Source organism: Podarcis erhardii (assembly GCF_964252035.2).
Source record: "Podarcis erhardii genome assembly, chromosome: 11".
Taxonomy (NCBI): domain Eukaryota; kingdom Metazoa; phylum Chordata; class Lepidosauria; order Squamata; family Lacertidae; genus Podarcis; species Podarcis erhardii.
The window spans coordinates 4,288,971-4,308,459 of NC_138501.1; the positions used below are offsets into that span (position 1 = coordinate 4,288,971).

The window sequence follows — 19,489 nt, forward strand, 5'->3', positions numbered from 1 at the left end:
CGGGATTTTTCAACCGAATCTCCAGTTGAAATTGGGGGGGGGGTTGGGGGGGTTATTACACACACACACACACACGTATTAATATATCATTGTAATATATAACTGTGGGTTTTTTGGGGGGGTTGTTCAAGGGAAATCTGAAAATCAGCTAGGATGTGTGTGTATTTGGGGGGGGGGGGTCTGCTGCCCAGAATCGGGAGCACGGGATGGAAGAGCTGGAAAGGGGAGCCCAGGTCATGTAGTCTGACCCACCGCAAGGGAGCAATCTCGCATCTGGAACCCAGGACCGAGGGCCGTCCGAACCTCCCAGGAAAAAGGAAAGGAGAGAAATTATCATAATAAATAATAAATAATAAATTATCATCACCATTTTTATTTGTATACTGTCTTTCTACCTTACAAGACTCAAGGCGGTCTGCAAGCTGGAGAAGCAAAAAATGTACACCTGATAATCGGATGCCATAGAAAAATGTGATAATAAAAGAAAACTTTAAAATAAGCAACCAACATCCAATAAAGGAACGTTCAACCATTATTAGACTAGTCCAAGAGAATAAGATCAATGTATAAAAGTTCAAGAGAAATCCATATAACATGTAAAAGTTATATATCCATATAAACATATAAAAGTTCAAGAGAAATAATTTCTATACTACAATCAATAAAACAATGGCAAGCCACAGTGCATAAAATTATACAATACAAATTGAGAAGCAGAGACTAGCAGCTGTGGGTCCCCAGATGTTGTTGGACTGCAACTCCCATCATCCCTTGCTAACAGGGCCAGTGGTGAGGGATGATGGGAGTTGTAGTCTAACCACATTAATAAAATACCATATATATATATATATATATATATATATATATATATATATATATATATGCAATGCCATGTATCAGCTGTTCACAACATGTGGGTCCCCAGATGATGTTGGACTACAACTCCCATCACCCCTAGCTAGCAAGGCCAACTGAAGAATATTGGGGGGCACATTCTATAAAGATTTGGGGGGCCCTGAATCTCTTGAGCGGGGAGCTTTGGGATTCTGCAGCCCCCCTGCTTTGTATTGGGCACATTCTATAAATATTTGGGGGGGTCTCTTGAGCGGGGAGGTTTGGCTTTCCTCCACCCCTGCTTTGTATTGGGGGGGCACATCCTAGGAAGATTGTCGGGGTGGGGGAATCTCTTGAGCAGCCCCCCTGCTTTGTATATTGGGGGCGCCAGCCAATCTCTTGATTTCCTCCCCCCCTGCGATTTCTCCAGCCCCCCCGCTTTTATCTCTCCCTCCCTCCCTCCCTCCCCCCATCCCAAGCCCTGCCCCCCCACTAAACGATGCCACATTGGTGGGCCTCCTCCTCCTCCTGTCTTTGCAGGGGGGTTCCGGCACCTTAAACAGTGCCATTGTGCTTCAGCACCGGAGCCAGCAGCGGATTCCCCCCCCCCTTTCTTTGCAAGGACATCCGGTGGCTGTTTGCAAAGGGGGGGCCATTCAGCACGAGGGATAGATGCGGTTTTTGCAAGGGGCCAATTCAGCACCAGGGACTGTGACGTTGTTGCAGGGGGGGGGGCAATTCAGCACCAGGGACAGCTGCATTTCTTGCAGGGGCAATTCAGCACTAGGGACAACTGCATTTTTGCAGGGGGGCCATTCAGCACCAGAGACTGTGTTTTTTTGCAAGGGGGTGATTCAGCACCAGGGACAGCAGTCGCCTCTGGTCCTTCTGCAGGGCTGGTTGAGGACCACGGATAGACGCTCTTGCGGGGCAGTTCTCCAGTGCCTGGGGCCCTTGGGCCACGCCGGGCGATGGTGGAGTGACTGCCATGCTGCTGGCCGTGCTGCTGTGCTTCTCGGTGGCGCAGGGGGACTGCGAGCCCAAGATGGTGAACATCGGAGCGGTCTTCCGCAAGGCCATTGGCCAGGCCAACAAACGCCACGGCGCCTGGAAGATCCAGCTCAATGCCACCTCCGTCCCCAAAAGCCCAATGCCATCCGGATGGCCCTCTCCATCTGCGAGGACCTAATCTCCCAGGTAGCCAGGGGCCCCCCGTTCAGTCCTAAAGAATAAGCCTGGGGTCTCCTCAAACTGATGGACCAAGCTCTTGACCTGATGGACTTGTTGGCTCTAGAAAGGACCATCCAGGGACCCCTGGATCCTGTGGGCTGTGGGCTTGGGGCACGAACATGGGGGTCGCCTTGGTTCTAGAGACCAACCTAGGGAGCCCCTTCCCGTCCTAAAGAATTAGCCTAGGGCCTCCTCAACCTGATGGACTAGCCTCTTGACCTGATGGGACTGGTTGGCCCTAGAAAGGACCACCCAGGGTCCCCTGGATCCTGTGGACTTGGGGCACCAACCTAGGGACCCACGAGCCACAGAGACTGACCTCGAGACCCTACCGCCCTAAGGACCAGCCTAGGGACCCCATGGCTCTACTAAAGACTGGGCAAGGATCCCTAGACCCTACTAAGTAGTTCCAATGGACCCTATGGGTAAGGCTCTTGGCTTGGGGGGGGGCAGCCTAGGGACCCTTGGCCCTAGGGACCAAGCTCAGGACCCTACCGCCCTAAGGACTGGACTACGGACCCCATGGCCCTACTAAGGACCGGCCAAGGACCTCCTCACGCTATGGACCAGCCTCTCAGCTTGCAGCACCACCCTAGGGCCCCCTTGGCCCTAGAGACCAACCTGGGGACCCCCTTCAGTCCTAAAGAATTAGCCTGGGGTCTCCTCAACCTGATGGAACAAGCTCTTGGTGTGGGGCACCAGCCCAGGGACCCCTTGGCTTTTAGCAACCAACCTAAGGGACCTTCAGTCCTAAGAGACTAGCCAAAGCACCCCTTGGCCCTACTAAGGAGCACCCAGTGACCCTATGCGTCAGGCTCCTGGCTTGGGGGGCCAGTCTGCAATGAAGTGAAAACAGGTCATCAATAGATGACTGCAGTCATCTCAAAAACCAGGGATAGGGAACTGTGACCATCCAGCTGTTTTTGGAGTAACACCAGATAGCCAGCATGGCTAATAGCCAAGGACGGTGGAAGTTTTAGTCCAACATCTGGAGGGCCACGGGTTAGCCACACCTGATGCAAATTCATCCTTCTAGAAGGCAGTTTGTGGCGTCTGATGTAATGTCTTAAGTAACATTTGAACCATTTTTACTGCAAGCAGAACAAAAATAGTTGCAAGTTTGATTAAAATATTGATTGAGAAAAAGTCTTGCTGTGTCGTGCTAGAAGATTTTAAGTGAGGATTGCTTGTAGGATATCAGTAAATGTTAAAATGCTATGGACAAACAGGTGGTAAATGGCTTTAAGGGAATCAGTTGATTTTCATTATTAGTGCATTGGTCATATGCTCATTTGGTTTTGTAAAATACTCAAAAGTCAAATAGTAACATTTGCTACTACTACTACTACATTTTCTATTGCAACATTATACTGTACATCAGTGGGTTTAAACCTTTTTGAGTCCAGGCTCCCTTGCGGCTCCCCTCTGGGGTGTAAGTGTCCTTTGGGAGGTTGGACTCTCCTTCCTTGGAGGATTTTAAACAGAGGTTGGGTGGCCATCTGTCATGGATGAGATTCCTGCATTGCAGGGGGTTGGTCTAGATGACCCTTGGGTCCCTTCCAACTCTAAGATTCTATGGCTCTAAGTCTGCAGGTGAGTCCTGTGCTGTGTGTTTCTCGCTTCCCTTCCCCGCAATAACATATTTCTGCTTCTGATCTTAATCTTGTTTTGCTCTCTCCCCCCCCCCACTACGTGCACCCTAATTTTGGGAAAGGCAGGCTGGGGCTCCCAAGTGGAATGTGCCATATCAGCCCTACAGGGCAGTGGTGTTGCTTGGGTTCACATTGACACACACGAGCCAAAAATGGTGCTGGAAAGGGTGGAGCAGAATGGGGAAATCCCCACTTACATGTGTAATGGCATGGAACCCAGTGTTAAGTGGGGAGCCACAGAAAGAATGTGGTTGGTCAAGGAAGCCGTGAAAACCACTGCCTTAGGTTAAGGATGTACTGTATGTACTGTATGAAGATACAATTTCCTTCTGTCTGTCCTCAACTTCCAAACATTCAACTTTATTGGCTGTGAGCATTTACCAATAATATTAAATTTGATACAGCCTGGATTAGAATTTGACCATCTGTGAGAACCATTTTATCTTTTTTGTCCAAAAAGCAAGATGCAAGTCAGTTTCTTTCCCCTTTACATTTCAAAATTTCCATTCTGGAAAAATACATGAACAAACCACACCCTTTGCAGCAAAAGGGAAGAACTCCAGGCAGCAGGCCTAATTTCACCCAGCATGGGTACCATGAGGGAATTTTCCCCAAAACACACACACCTGCCTCACAGCCAACATCACACGTCTCTGGGACAGGCAGACTCAACTGCCAATGTACAATGGGGAGCCCTAAATTGTCCCCGATTGGGCACTGGCAATGGAGGCTTGCCTACTGGGGCTGGTTGCGCTACTGAGTTCCTCATCAGCTTATTTGCTGCATGACCCCGGGGGGGGGGGATGCATTCCCCAGGGGATGGGGTCTACAGAATCCTCCTCTAAAAACACTACCCAGAAGGCAGGAAATTAGCTGTTACGAACCACTAACTTCAATGTACTGCATGTCTCCATGCTACACTTTATTGAATAGACTGCTATAGATTACCCTTGAGGGCAAATGCTCTTAGATTAAATCTGATAGATTTCCATCAGCTTCTTGAAGCTGTATTTCTACTGCACTTGAGCTAGAAGTCATCTCTGTAAGTGGTAGTTGCAGTTTCAAGAAAAACGAATTACTGATCACACAATACAAATCTATCACCCTATTAAATCCACCACCAAAGAAAAAATGTATCCTGCTCTTACTTTTTAAAGAGGTTCTCTAGAAAACCGTTGTGTCACATTCTAGTTTAGTTCTTTTAGTTCTCTTTTAACTGCACAATTATGCATGCATGGACATACCTTGGTGGTTTTCTGTGTAAACCAATCCATTTTTATTGTGTAGAACAGATGTCCTCCAACGTAGAAAGGAAGATTTGAACCTTTGAGCTGTTACAAATATCTTCAGGATATGTTGCTCTTTACAGAGGATAAAGCACTGCACTATAAGGTAATCATTGGAATAAAGGTATTTATTCCAATATTGTATTTTTTTTTAAAAAAAAGCATTTAAGGAGAACAGTAAGCCAAAAGTACTTCAAGAGATGCAAATGTAAAGAAACGAAGATACTGGAGTACAAAAGTATGGCCCAAAATGTTGTAATTTTAACTAGCAATGTCATATGGGGAGGTTTATACAACATTCGTTCATCAAAAACTTTAAATCCCCAAGCCATAGACAATACATGCATTTGAAGGACATTAAGAACAAGTGCAATTTATAAAACACTGCTAAGTTAAAAGTATGAGTCCCACCTGTTAAATCTACAGGTCCTGTAAGGCCAACTTCCAAGATGGTGATATAAAGACACCATTAGCAAATCACATCATATCCTTTGGAGAATTTCTGAGGCAGCTGTATCTTTAAGCTGTCTGGCATTTTAAATCTTTCATTGTCTATTTAACTTGTATTCCTTTCCCCATTTTTCAGAACTAGCTTGTTCAAACCAGGGGTGTTGTCTGTAGCATTGTAAAAACTGCCATCAAATGTTAAAATGAGTTGCGCTTATAGAAATAATTATAGTAACAAAATGCATAATTAGAAAGACTTTTGAAAACCATCAGTCGAGGTTGAAGGAAGTCTTAGGCTGTGATAGCCCAAAATTTTGAAATGATGCTTAAAAGGATGTTACGCTGGAAAATACGTATAAAAACTAATAAAAAATTATTTATAAAATGAGTGACCAATTAGCATTAAGCAATTAACACAAGAAATTAATGGGACCACTCATACTTAAGTGGCCACTAAATGATCCAAATGTAGCAATAATTCCCTTTCAGGATAAAGAAAAACTGTAATTTCTGGATATAATGCAGGCTGATATGGCAATTCCTCACAGCCCAATGTATACATGAATTTTCTTGCCACTCTTGAGTCACTTCAACAAATATTTTAATCGAGTCCCAGTCAGAAAGGAAACAAAATAATAAAACCCAGGTACACACCAGAAGAATAAAAGTGTGTAATTTCTGAATTAGCATAAGGCTATGCAAAGAATGGAAGATACACATTTAATGCCTACTATGATGTGAGAGGTATAGGTGTATGTTGGGAGGGCTATTACTTACAATACTAGGTTATCTGAATGTCTAAAATACAGCAGTCAGGCATATGCAACATGTTTCATAATTTGATGGTGGCACTGTGATGGAATCCCAAAGACATGAACTGGCTATATGATTAGGGTTCTTTTCTAGCTAAGGCTGGTCTTTGGTAGGCCATGTTAACATATCAAGAAAAACTGCCCTTGTTCTGGGCGCAGTACTCGGTCTAAGATTTCAGATTAAAACTGCAGAGTGGAAGGAAAGGAGGACCTTTTTCTGCCCCCCCCCCCCCACTTCCAGCTACTCTCTGAAGATTGGAGAAAAGACCAGACCATGTGAAAATTGAACATAATGTTTTAGCTTCAGTTCATTCATTTTCAGCTTAGTATTCTAGTTATAAAAAAACTGCCTAGACATTCCATTGTTGTGCCCATAACCTAGGTTTAAGGTGCGATTTAGCTCCTAGCTTTCATATCTCAGTTTCTAACACTGCACACCATTAGTTAAGGAAAAATACTGTTGTAGTTGGCATGAAAAGCTATATATATATATATTTAAAAATTTCAAGAAGAGCAACACATCATTATAATTTATTTGGGTACATTTTATTTTTTTTCATGTGTGTTAACATTTGATTTTCTATCATTTCAGGCTTTTGTGAGAAATGCAAAACCAATGGGAAAAGTCAATCATTAAGTCAAAAGTAATTTGCATCTTACAACCAAAGGCTGGGAGAGCCTAGAAGTCACTTAATATGCAACCTTTTCCCTCCCCATCTGATTTTTGTTTGCAAATCATGCAGTCAGTTCCAACTTGATATTCCCACATTTTGTTTTTTTAAAAATGTCTGCTCCACTTTCAAACTTGGGGTTGGGGGAAAAACTATACTAATGTGATGGCATAACTAAAAACAAACAAACAAACAATTCCTATAATCTTGGCAATCAAAGTAGTTTTGAAGAATAAAAAATGAAATGACCTTGTTCATGTATTTATCCTTCGTATATCTGGAGAGCGCCAGCCATCTTGTGAGAAAAGCAAGTTTTACATGTTGGTGTTTTTAAGCTACCCATGAACATCTCATATATTAATAAGTTTTATGTGCTAGGACACAATTCTGTTTCTTCTGCACAAGCCCCATTGAGTTGAATGGGAGCTGCACTTGCTCAGCTCCTACGATCTCTAAAAGGGATTGTGCACAACTTTATAGCTAGAGGACAGTACTCCTAATGAGCTCAAGGACACACACTTCCAAGCAGCTTCCTTTTGGTCCATTTATGATATGCCATGTTACAATGCTTTGGCAAATATACACATCTTTTCCCTTTTGTTAGCTTTCTTACAGCTCCCTGCTAAGAGGCACTAATGTCTGGGCTCAAAACCTGTAAGGCATAGCAGAAAACAACCAACAGTTTATGAAAGTAAAATACATGTGAGCAGTATAACTTACACGTGGGAAGAGCAGTGTCATTTCAAAAGGAAAAATAGTGGCTGTGAGGAACTGGCACATGGCAATGTTGTAATGGCAATTTAAGGGAACCTTGCCTCAGCACACCAAAGTCCCCTTCTTTCAACCAACAAGATGATCCAATGCTCTAAGCATTTGCCACAAGTCTTAACTTTTCCTAGAAGATGCTAGTGGAACATCTTTGTAATACAATGAGGAGACATAAGTAAACTTTGATTCCTTGTTATACAAGTTTTAAAACTCCCCCCACCAGACCCATAATAATAATAAAATACTGTCACCCCAAATAATATTTTAGACTCCTCCATTCTTTCCTTTCTGTAGCTTATTTATAGAAAAATGTATCAAATTAAATTGGAGCGGTCAATTTATTCCCTGTTAAAGAGAAGGAATGTTGTCATGCATTCTCGCATTTAGTGGGAAGAAAAATCCAGGACTGAGCAGAAGCCACCAAAATTGATGCACCACAACCCCCAGTGAAGACCACAAGTGCCTGGTCAACTACATAAAGATCTGGCAGATCCAACATCTGCTATAGATTTGTCTCATAGCAAGTCACTACTTCAAGGTGGCTTCAGATGAGGCAGATAAGCACAGCTAGCCCAATGTGTGTCACTTCTGCATCTGGCTGACACAGCTTGTTCATCTTCTCCAAAAAGAATCTTGCGCAGCAAAGTTTCACAGTCTGACTGAGCTTTTTTGTCTAATTCAATGCTATTTGGAGATTCAGTTCCCACAAACATCCTACTTTATTTAAATATTTTGAGGAGACCACAGTACAAACTGAAAATAAAATGCTATTATAAATGATAAATAAGTGTGGGAACATACTTTAGCTTGATAGAAATGAATGGCAGTTGCGTAAGCAACAGTTCCTGCTGTATTATATCCGTTGCTTTATTATAAAAATTAGGACAGATTTCATAATGTTGTTAGTAAAGACTTAAGTATCATTTCCTTCCCATTCCACCCCATTTTAGTGTCTTTTCACATTCTATGCCTATCATTTATAGTTCTGCAACACAGAATACTTTTTAGAGCTGTATCAGTGGTAATTTTGCTATATATTTAAAGAAAGGCACAACCTTTCAAATGTTACTCAGTTGGGTCTGACAAACTAAATTCTGGAATACGGCATATTTAGGGAAGTAGTAATGTATGCACAATAATTTTATTTAAATAATGAATTGAGGTGGCTGTTAAAACCATCTCATAAGGGCCCCCATCACATACAACCATTTCTGTATCTCAACTTCTCATCATATGTACACAATGATATAGGCACACATGTGCTCACCACACATGGGAGTATAGTAGTAGTATATATATGTTTGTCCCTACACTGAAGAGATGTTCATGTAGGAAGACTGGCATGTGTGAAGCAGCACAAGAGTGGAACCAAACAGTCCTCCCTGCTCACTTTGTTGCATTTGGAGATCTATGAGATCCACACTTGTGAATGGGTTCAATATACACCAAGTTGTCTCATCGACACACACACAAAAGACAAGGCCAAGAAATTAGCAAGTTTGCCAGTCACACGTTTCTGAACAGTCAGAAGTGTGTTGAACTCACACAAAATTGGTACCATACAGATCTCAACTATATGGTGACTGTAGAGCATAACCTGGTGGTTAAAAGAAGAAGAAAGTTTGCAAAGTCAGGGAGGTAAACTAACCTTCTTTTCATTTACCAGAATCAATGCAGCCCAGCAGCACATTTTCTTCTAAGAAAGCTACCTCAAGAGTGAAACCTTCTGAAAACTTGTATAGAAACATCAATGACTTTGTGTGTGCGTGTGTGTTTTCAGTCCACTTCTATTCAGGCTGTGCAAATGATTTGACACAGCGCGATGCTAGTACCGCTCTGCACTATAATAATTATTTTTGTAAATAAAAATAAAAAACCCTAGTCAGAAATAAACTGACAAAAAATTACATTCTTCTCTCTTAAAAAAGTAAATAAAATAACATTATTTAAAATGTGAATTATCTATAAGACATACATTACAATTACATAGATACATATCAATACAGCACATTCAATCTGCCAAAAATTAATGATTACAAAGCCAATATGGATGCTGCCATATATATATATATATGTTTGTTTTGTGTGTGTGTGTACAATGATTATAGCATTCATAATTGCACTATACCTACAACCATTTTTAAATTACAAGATGTTTCATTATGAGGGAACAAAAGCAGCTCAACTTTTCATTAATTTTAATGGAAAAAGTTAAGTGTGAACGGCATCTCATTAGAAATCACTGAGAAGTATCCACCAAGCACGGGTGCACTCACACTCATGCTCATTGTAAATGGGAATCTTGCACCAGCGCCACTGAAAATAATGTTTGGTAGATTGCAGCCATAGTTAAACTTTGGTACTAAACTAATACACCAGTCTCACTGCCCCTCTGCCACAAATGCTGCTGCTGAGCTACAGTTTCTACTAAAGGGCTGTACAATGGCATTTTAGGAAAAAGTTAGTCAATTTCTCATATGCTCTTTCTAAACTTCATACACAATTTTGCAATCTGACAGTAATCTTATTTACACAAAGCCTAAAAATTATCTTTCAATCCATGATGTGAAAGAGATACCCATCAAGGCATACACAGTCTTATCTCTCCACCCTTTATATTGTTAAAAATAGGTATACTTACAATCCCAAACATGTCCACTCAGAATAAATTGCTCTCAATGGGAAATGTGGATAGGACTGCAGCCTTCACCTTCCAATATGTTTTCCCCCAGTCATTTCACATATAATAACAATTCTAAGGCCAGGTCCTATTTAGAAATCCCCAAATAAGCCAATTAAGCAACCACATCAAGGATGCTGTACTTCCAATGTTGTGTTTTTCAGTTAAGAAGAAGAAGAACGAAATACTGTGGAATGCTATGTCACCTAGACAAGAGTAAAACTGACTTTGAATTAGCAGACCATAGGTATGTAGCACCAAATAACATTTTCACTCACACTGCAGTGGTTTTTGGCATTGACAAAGGAATGCTTCCCAGTACAAACAGGGAACAGAGAAGCTGAACTCTAGCTGCTTAAACATTTGGCTGTCATCTGGAACAGACAGATCCCCAATCAGTTAACTTGACCTTTAAAATCAGTAACTTACACTTCCATTTTTTAAAAAGCCAGATCTGGCAATGTCAAACTTGGTAGACAGTAAGAATAGGCTTGAAATGGTGAGAGAAATCGAGAAGGTCTGATTAATTAAAACAAAAAACAAAAACTTCCAGGCTACTGTAGTGTCCATGACATCTGTTTGGCATCTGTGATTAGGACGCAATAAAAAAAAAAAAGGGGGGGGGGAGAGAATAAATTTTGTTATGGCACATGAAAATTAAAAAAGCTATCCTATTTCCTTATTTGCTTTTGTATCTTAGTTGTTTGTTATCGTGTTCTGCGCAGTTTGCCAAGTTTCCATGAGAAAATTAAAGGTAAATTCTGTAACACTGCTACAATTCATGTTGCCACTGAACAACACTCCCGGGCCTTCAGTGCAAAGACAGTACCAAGAAGCAGATGTATTTGACATCTCTGCCAGAAATTAAATGAAAAACAAAAGAAAGTTAAGCACATCAATACTTTTGATCCTTCCAAAAACTAGTCGCTGAAAAATCAGAACAACTGATGGCTTAAATTCTAGAGACAAGATTTTTGCTGACCATATCACTATAGAGGAAATGAAAGAATGAAACTTGGGTAAAAGGCCACTGTACCTCTTAAGACAAGAGGGGAGAGACACTAACTTGATTTTGCTTCAGAAACAAACAAACAAAGACCATCCAAGTCCCTATCCTTTGTGAGTGCACGACTGAGAATTTAACACACATCGAGTCACAAGGTTTTGACTAAAAAAATGAGGAAATGTGCTGTGAATGTAGTTCAGCATCTTTTGTTTTTCCTCTGCAAAGTTTAAATAAAATCATAATATTTACTATAAACCCTGTGAACATTCACAGAGTCCAGGCCAGTAATAAATTAGTATTATGCAGATCGTTTTCACAGATAATACAGTCCCTCTTGAATATCTTCCATTGCCCAAAGGGGGAATAAGGGGTGGTAGAGACTTTAGAGGCACAGTTAGACCAAGTTGTACTCCTTCAGGTTCAACTGTAGGATAGTGTCTTTGACAGCAGCAAAGACAAAGCGGATATTCTCCGTGTCTGTGGCACATGTGAAGTGGGAGTAGATAATTTTTTCGCTCTCCGGATTCAGGTCAACAAACATCTTCAGGATGAACTCCCTTGCCGCTTGTGCATCCCGCTGAGGTCCTGTTATAATAAAAACAACACCAACAGATGTTCAAATTAGAAAGTGATAAATGTTGGAAATGTAAATAGACAGTAGGAACATTCTACCGTATGTGGTGGTCTTATAGCGTTATTTAAGACTATTGGGAATTAATCCATAATGAATTGAAAAAAATGTTTAAAAGATCCTTCCCTAAAAACCCAGAAGCTTATCTTCTAGGTATAATAATGACAGAAATTACCCCTCCCTCCAAAAAAACAACAACCAAGTGAGTCTACTGGTGTATGTGACCACAGCTGCACAAATTTTATTTGCACAAAAGTGGAGAACAGATGCGTTTCCAAAAAAAGAGGAGTGGCATCATAAACTGTTGGAATATGCAGAACTAGCAGGTATGAAGAATAAGAAACACAGATTTAAAGAAACATAAAGAGGATTGGATGTTATATACAGAATACATGAAAAGTTATTATAATAAGACATTTCATTGTTCTGCATGGGACAATGACAATAAAGATATCGTATATTGTAATCAACCTAGCAGAATGATGTAATTCAGGAGCATAAGTTATTACATGAGATAAAGAGAAGGAAAGATAAAAATTTAGAAGAAAAAGATGAAAGGATAGGTTGGGAATAGAGAGGAAACCACTTGTCTTAGGATGCCAGGTCCTCTCTTACCATCATACTCTGGGAAATAGTCAACTAGATGCGAGTACATTATTTTCTCTTCTAGAAGATCTTTCTTATTTAAGAACAGAATGACTGAAGAGTTCTGAAACCAGGGATATGTGATAATTGTCCTAAACAATGCTTTGCTTTCCTCCATTCGATTCTGAGAGAGAAAATACAGAATTAAATGAGAGAATAACACAATTCACACATACTTGTTAACTATAATAAATGTTCCAATCTGTAAATTATCTGTAAATTAAACATATTGTATTAGGTAACATTCTCAAAAAAAAGTAGTTCTGATTACATTATTGGACTCAATGCAGTGAAAGAGCCTTTTTGGTGGTAGCACAGTTATCTGTGGAACGACCTCCCCTACTGAAGTGCATCTTGCCTAAACTTTTTGTCAGGCTTTCAAAGGGTTAAGATTACAATGCTTTTTAAAAATGTGTGTGTGTGTGTGTGAGTGAGAGAGAGAGAGAGAGAGAGAGAGAGAGATTTGTTGTAAATTGGACTTCGACAGTTTTTGGTGAAGAGTTGTATAGAAATATCTTAATAAATCAATCAATTCATAAATAATCAATCAGAAACAAGCTGGGGGCTTGCATGCTCCCTCTTCCTCTCTTCTTGCACAGGACTTCATTTTCTTGCTTAGCACTAACAATGGTTTGCTATAATGTCTCACTCAGCCGGCTATGCTGAGCATTCTTCCTCCAAAACCAGATCGGAAACCCACTTCCCTTGGTTTGGAGCACAAGCACCAACCTCCCCACACTCCCAGCTACTCTCTGAAGACTGGAGAAAGGACCCTCTTAAGAATATTAGGGGACCATGTGAAAATGAACATATTTTAGCCGCAGTTCATTCAGTTTATTCATTTTCAGATTTGTATTCTTGTTATTAAAAAAGCAAGCCTAGACATCCCTTTGTTGCACCCATATCCTAGCTTTAAGGTTCCATTTAGCTCCTAGTTTTCGTATCTCAGTTTCTAACACTGCTAGAAAGTAGATAGGCTTTTCTTTTTGTAAATTATGCCAAGCAACAAGCTGTGAAAATAACTTAAGAGTCAACATTCCTGCTTAAAGCAGATCTCCCATTAACCCCAAGATCTCAAGCATACATTGCCATAAAAGACAAAACAAAATCCACAGATGACATGTACAATACTGTATAAACACACACTGTACATACATTTAATGACTACAAAAATATGCCACGTGAGTAAAGTACGTGAGGTTCTTGGTGCCTCAGCATATACTTTATCAATACAGTGAATTTGCTGAGCCTGGCTCACTTATTTTATTTCTCTCTGCCCCTGCCCTCGCTGGGATCCTGCAGGTTCCCAAACCAGAGAGATGTTCAATACAACAGAGGTGCATGATCTGGCCCTATGTAGAGAAAGTATGAGCTTTTCTCCTGAGTATTTTAAGCATAATTCCTGACACTAGCCAGCGGAGACCACTAATTCTAGGGATGCCAAACTTAAGCAGATGTGAGATACGGTAAGTTGTTTTGATTCAACCAGAACAATGAAAATAAAGAAACTGTCTTAAGATGTAAATGAAATATTATCTTGACTACAAACTACTGTATACACACTATGCATGCCAAAGAACATTGAATTGCTCATCAGAGTAAACATTATACTTATTCTTCCATTTACTTATATACTGCCACATCTACACCCAAGGGCTTTTAGAATGGCATTGTGGAGTAAATGTTGCATTCAAATAAGTCACCTAAAGTCTTAGAGCTCATCTCAACTAGGTCCTTTATTTCACATCTATAAAAAAATAAATCCCACAAGTGTTACGCTGCTTACACACGCTGATATCACTGTTACTCATTATTCCAGGTATGGATGCTGGTCCTTGATAAATAAAGTAATTGTGATGCATAAGGAAATCATAGAAACAGTATTTAAACTGTTTCACTTTTACTCAGATGTTGCAGAACTAATCTGGATTCGAAACACTGGCAATTTGAGAAGTGATCTTGTATCAGAAACCATCAATTTCTGTATGCATGGTTATAACACAAAAACGGTTTCTGAAGCCCAGAATACTGACAGGTGGCTTTACATGAGGAGGGAAGGATCTTAAAATCTTACCAACTTCTAGGGGGGCTCAAAAGATAACACTGAAAGCAGCTGTGGAAAAAATGTTTGGTGTAGAAACAGATTTATTTCTTGTATCTAATTAAAAAATTTAACAGCTAAAAGAAATGAAGCAGACATAGGCAGGGAGCCGACCAATAAAGAGGATGTCAATGCAAATCCAGAAAATCCACAGCAAAAATTATGAACAGCTGGCTGATGATCATGCAAAAAATGTGGAATGAGCACCCAAACCTGTCATCACCAAGTCATCATTTTGAGGCTTAGTCAACTGAATAAAGAAAAAGTCAGCCTGTTTTAAGTTGGGCTTATCTACGCTGAATGAAATTTAGCTTGCCATATTTAAATCAGAGGTTCTGTTCATTAGCTCCATCAGTCATGATTTTACTAAAAAATAATTAAGAAACCACACCAGATTCACACATTCAGGTGCGTCACCAGTATCAAACAACTGAAATGCTTCTGGTGTTGTATTTGGGGTGGGGTGGAATGATCTGAAAGCTCTCTTTTTACACATGCAAATTACAGCTGGATTTTATAGTCGCCATGGGAGAGGTTCACACTGGCTGGCAGCCCCCAAGAAGCGTGTGGCGCTGCAGGCAGACTGCTCTCTTGGCTATCTATGTGCGCCTGAACGTTCCTTTTGTCTGAAGCAGTAGAAAAACAGAGCAAGGTACACTGAAATTGCAGAGCCTTAGAAGAAATTCCAACTTAGGACCTTATGGAGTGCCATGTGCGCTCTGCACCAACTTGCTGCCACTTCCTTCTCCCTCCCACTTCCCCACTCCAATCCTGCCTGCACCAACCTGCCACATCTTGTTTGTCACAGGCAAGGTGTGTGACTGCAGCAGCATTAGTGTGCAGGATGCTGTTTCTTTGTACAAGTATTACTGTGAAAGGAAGTATGTTACTGCATGCAAGAGGTACGTATAAATTTTGTATTTTGTATAAATTATTAAAATATAAATAAAACCTTTACCTAAATAGCTACCTTTTTATCAGTAGGAACGTGGGGGGGGGGCGCACTGGAAGGAAACAAGGTCGGGAGAGGGCCATGGTTGGAAAACGGTTGAGAAACACTGGTGAGATTATTTGTAGAAAGAAAGAAACAAAGAAAACTCACAAATAGCTTCTGGGTGCCTTGAAAGAAAAGAAAGCACAACCATATCTGTTGCATCCTAAAGTTTCAATAGGAAAGTGCAACTAGCACCCAGTACTTAAGCCGTGAGACTATGAGAATTATTTGTCCCCTTGGATAATTTCTGAATGCATTTTCTTTTTTTGTTAACTGATGAGAGACTGATAAATCTTTTGATACAACACTAAACTGAATGGAGGTTAATCCAGATATTTATACTATAATCCAGAGGATTATAGCACCATCTAGTGTTCAATTAGCATAAATTAAACGCCACCCTTATTTTTAGCCAACTCCTTGCTTTTTCTTGTAAGGCAGTCGTTAGGTCAACAGGTTTATCACACCTATCAGCCAATCACCCATTCCCACCACCCTTCTGAGTAATACCCCTCCCCACCCTCTCACTATATATAAGGGTCTGGTGACTTCTGTTTCAGTGTATCCGAAGAAGTGTGCATGCACACGAAAACTCATACCAATAACTAACTTAGTTGGTCTCTAAGGTGCTACTGGAAGGACTTTTAAAATTTATTTTTATTTTTATTTGTTTTGTTTTGTTTTGTTTTGTTTTGGCCACCCTTATTTGTAATCCACTAGGTGGATACCTGTTAATCTGGTATCTGTTGCATACCAAAACTTCACTCAATACTGAAAGAAGAATTTGGGTTGGTTTGGGACCCATTTAGACAGACATTTACACATCAACATTTTCATACTACTGTTTTAACTTTAGCTTGTCACATTCATCACAACATAATGTTGTAAGCAAACTCATTTAAACCCAAAGTACACTACACGTTAGCTATAATATTTCATTACAACTAATATCTGTCATGTGTGTATGTATCCTATATTATCCTAAAGGATAAACTGAATCCTTGAGGAAATAAAAAGAATTAAACTACCGTATTTTTCGCTCTATAGGATACACTTTTCCCCCTCCAAAAATTAAGGGGAAATGTGTGTGCGTCCTATAGAGCGAATGCAGGCTGCGGCCGCTAAGCCCAAAGGCAGAACAGGGAGACGGAGCACTGCGGAGCGCTCCGTCTCACTCTTCTAGCTTGGGGACGGCTGCGCGCAAAGCCTCTCCAGGGCAGCGGGGTGCCTTCACCCCGCTCTCCTGCAGAGGCTAGCAAGGCTGTTCCCAAGCCAGAACAGCGAGACGGAGGGCTCCGTCTCGCTCTTCTAGCTTGGGGACGGCTGCGCGCAAACCCTCTCCAGGGCAGCGGGGTGCCTTCACCCCGCTCTCCTGCAGAGGCTAGCAAGGCTGTTCCCAAGCCAGAACAGCGAGACGGAGGGCTCCGTCTCACTCTTCTAGCTTGGGGATGGCTGTGCGCAAAGCCTCTGCAGGGCAGCGGGGCGCTGCGCTCCAAAGGCTTCAGGAATCTTTGAGGCTGGTGGTGGGGGGAAGCAGCGCTTCCCCCCACGCTCGGGTGAATGCACCTTGAACACACCTTGTTTTAGAGGGGGAGAACAAGGGGAAAAAAATATCCCTGTTCTCCCCCTCCTATGGTCCGGTGCGTCCTATAGAGCGAAAAATACGGTACTTTGTACAGTAGGCATTCACATGAATTCAGTTATTCAAACAAGTAAATCGCTCCTTGTACCTTGCATAAATATGTGAAATCTGAAATTTATGAATGAAAATGTCAAATTTTATTTGCACGCTGCACACACACACACACACACACACACACACACACTTCTGCCCCCACAAGCATGCAAACCACACAATAGTAGCATACAATTCTCAGTACACTCCAGTATTTCAGTTATCTTGCCTTTTCTGATCAGGATAATTTTGGATTTGAATAAACTTTAAATCACTCAGTGCAAAATGTCTGAATCCTTTATGCTTCTCTCTATTGAGAGGAATAATATTCTACAAAATGATGTAATTTTAGCTATTCCAAGTACCAGTGAAATTAATGAACTGAACACGCCTGGTATTCTGTCACCTAAGAATCATTCAGTTGTTCACAGTATTCCAAACATAAGCCAGTTAAAGCTTGCTACTTTCATTCTTTGGCATTAAGCATTTTCACTGTACATCTATATTGAACAAAAGTATGTCCCATTAAGATTTGTGGACCTTACAACTAAGGTAATAGAGAATTGAATATTTCACCAAGAGTCACAGAGCAAAGAAAAATTTGAAGTGCATTACAGTGGTGCCCCGCAAGATGGATGCCTTGCAAGATGAAAAACTCGCTAGACGAAAGAGTTTTCCGTTTTTGAGGTGCTTCGCAAGACGAATTTCCCTATGGGCTTGCTTCGCAAGACAAAAACGTCTTGCGAGTTCTGGCGAGTTTTTTCCCTTTCCCCCCCCTTTTTCTAAGCCGCTAATAGCCGCTAAGCCGCTAATAGCGCTAAGCCGCTAAGCCGCTAATAGCCGTGCTTCGCAAGACGAAAAAACCGCAAGACGAAGAGACTCGCGGAACGAATTAATTTCGTCTTGCGAGGCACCACTGTATCAGGTTATGGGCAACAAGCAACCCAAAGTACTAACACAGTCTTGAGCCAGAAGGTCTTCCTTTATTAACAACTTTGAGATCCAAAGGACCAGGTGCACAGCCTGGGGCTCATTTTAGACTCACAGGTGTCCATGGAGGCACAGGTTAATTCTGTGTCCAGCGAAGCTGTCTACCAGCTCCACAAGGTACACCAGCTGAAACCCTACCTGCTTGCAAACTGTCTCACCAGAGTAGAGTGGTGCATGCTCTGGTTATCTCCCACTTAAGATTACTTCAATGGGCTCTGTGTGGGGCTACCTTTCAAGGTGACTCGGAAACTACAACTAATCCAGAATGCAGCAACTAGACTGGTGACTGGGAACAGCCACTGGGACCATATAACACTGGTCCTAAAGGATCAATATTGGCTCCCGGTACGTTTCCGAGCAGAATTCAAAGTGTTGGTACTGACCTTTAAAGCCCTAAACGACCCAGGCCCTGAAGGAGCATCTCCACCCTCATCATTCAGCCTGGACACTGAGGTCTAGTTCCAAGGGCCTTTTGACAGGTTCTCTCAATGTGAAATGTGAAGTTACAGCGAATCAGGCAGACGGCCTTCTTGGAAGGAAGGCTGGGTGATACCAGCTTTGCAACATTGTGGTATATCATCAGCCAAACATCACGGTCTGGTGATATACTGTGATATTGGAAAAACAAGCTGCATTGGCCTCAGCCCACAAGGTGCCAGGTGAAACTGCCTCAGCTCTCACCGCGGGAGCCGAGGCGGTTTCAACCCAGTGCCTCACAGACTGGGACACAGCAGCTTGTTTGCACGGCTCAACTGGGGCACGGGAGGCCTCCCTATCCCCAGCTGAGCCAGCCCTGGTGCTCCTCCCGCTCACATGCAAGCCTGGGCTGGGGGCTCCTTTAATTGCTTGGTGTGCTCCCCTCAGCTGAGCAGTTTCACAGAACCCCAACCTCGCCGCTAGCTTACAGGAGCCGGCGCTGGGCTGAGGTATTCTTTAACTCAGGGTTTCCCAAACCTGGGTCTCCAGCTGTTTGGGGACTACAACTCCCATCATCCCTTGCTAGCAGGCCCAGTGGTCAGGGATGATGTCAACTGTTGTCCAAAAACAGCTGGAGACCCAAGTTTGGG

The 19,489-nt window shown here is 41.8% G+C and overlaps 1 protein-coding gene across 2 annotated transcripts in view; it reads right to left on the reverse strand.

Moving 5' to 3' along the window:
• Positions 1 to 6,785: 6,785 nt before the first annotated feature.
• The window catches only part of LOC309352511 (guanine nucleotide-binding protein G(q) subunit alpha), a 91,545-nt gene continuing 78,841 nt past the window's right edge, over positions 6,786 to 19,489 (reverse strand). For both annotated transcript variants that reach the window (XM_081881065.1, XM_081881066.1), the window contains exons 6-7: positions 12,633 to 12,786; positions 6,786 to 11,971 (exon numbers count right to left, since the gene is read on the reverse strand). In XM_081881065.1, the coding sequence (XP_081737191.1) occupies positions 11,781 to 11,971; positions 12,633 to 12,786 (345 nt within the window). In that variant the 3' untranslated portion in view covers positions 6,786 to 11,780. The remainder of the gene's footprint in view (positions 11,972 to 12,632; positions 12,787 to 19,489) is intronic.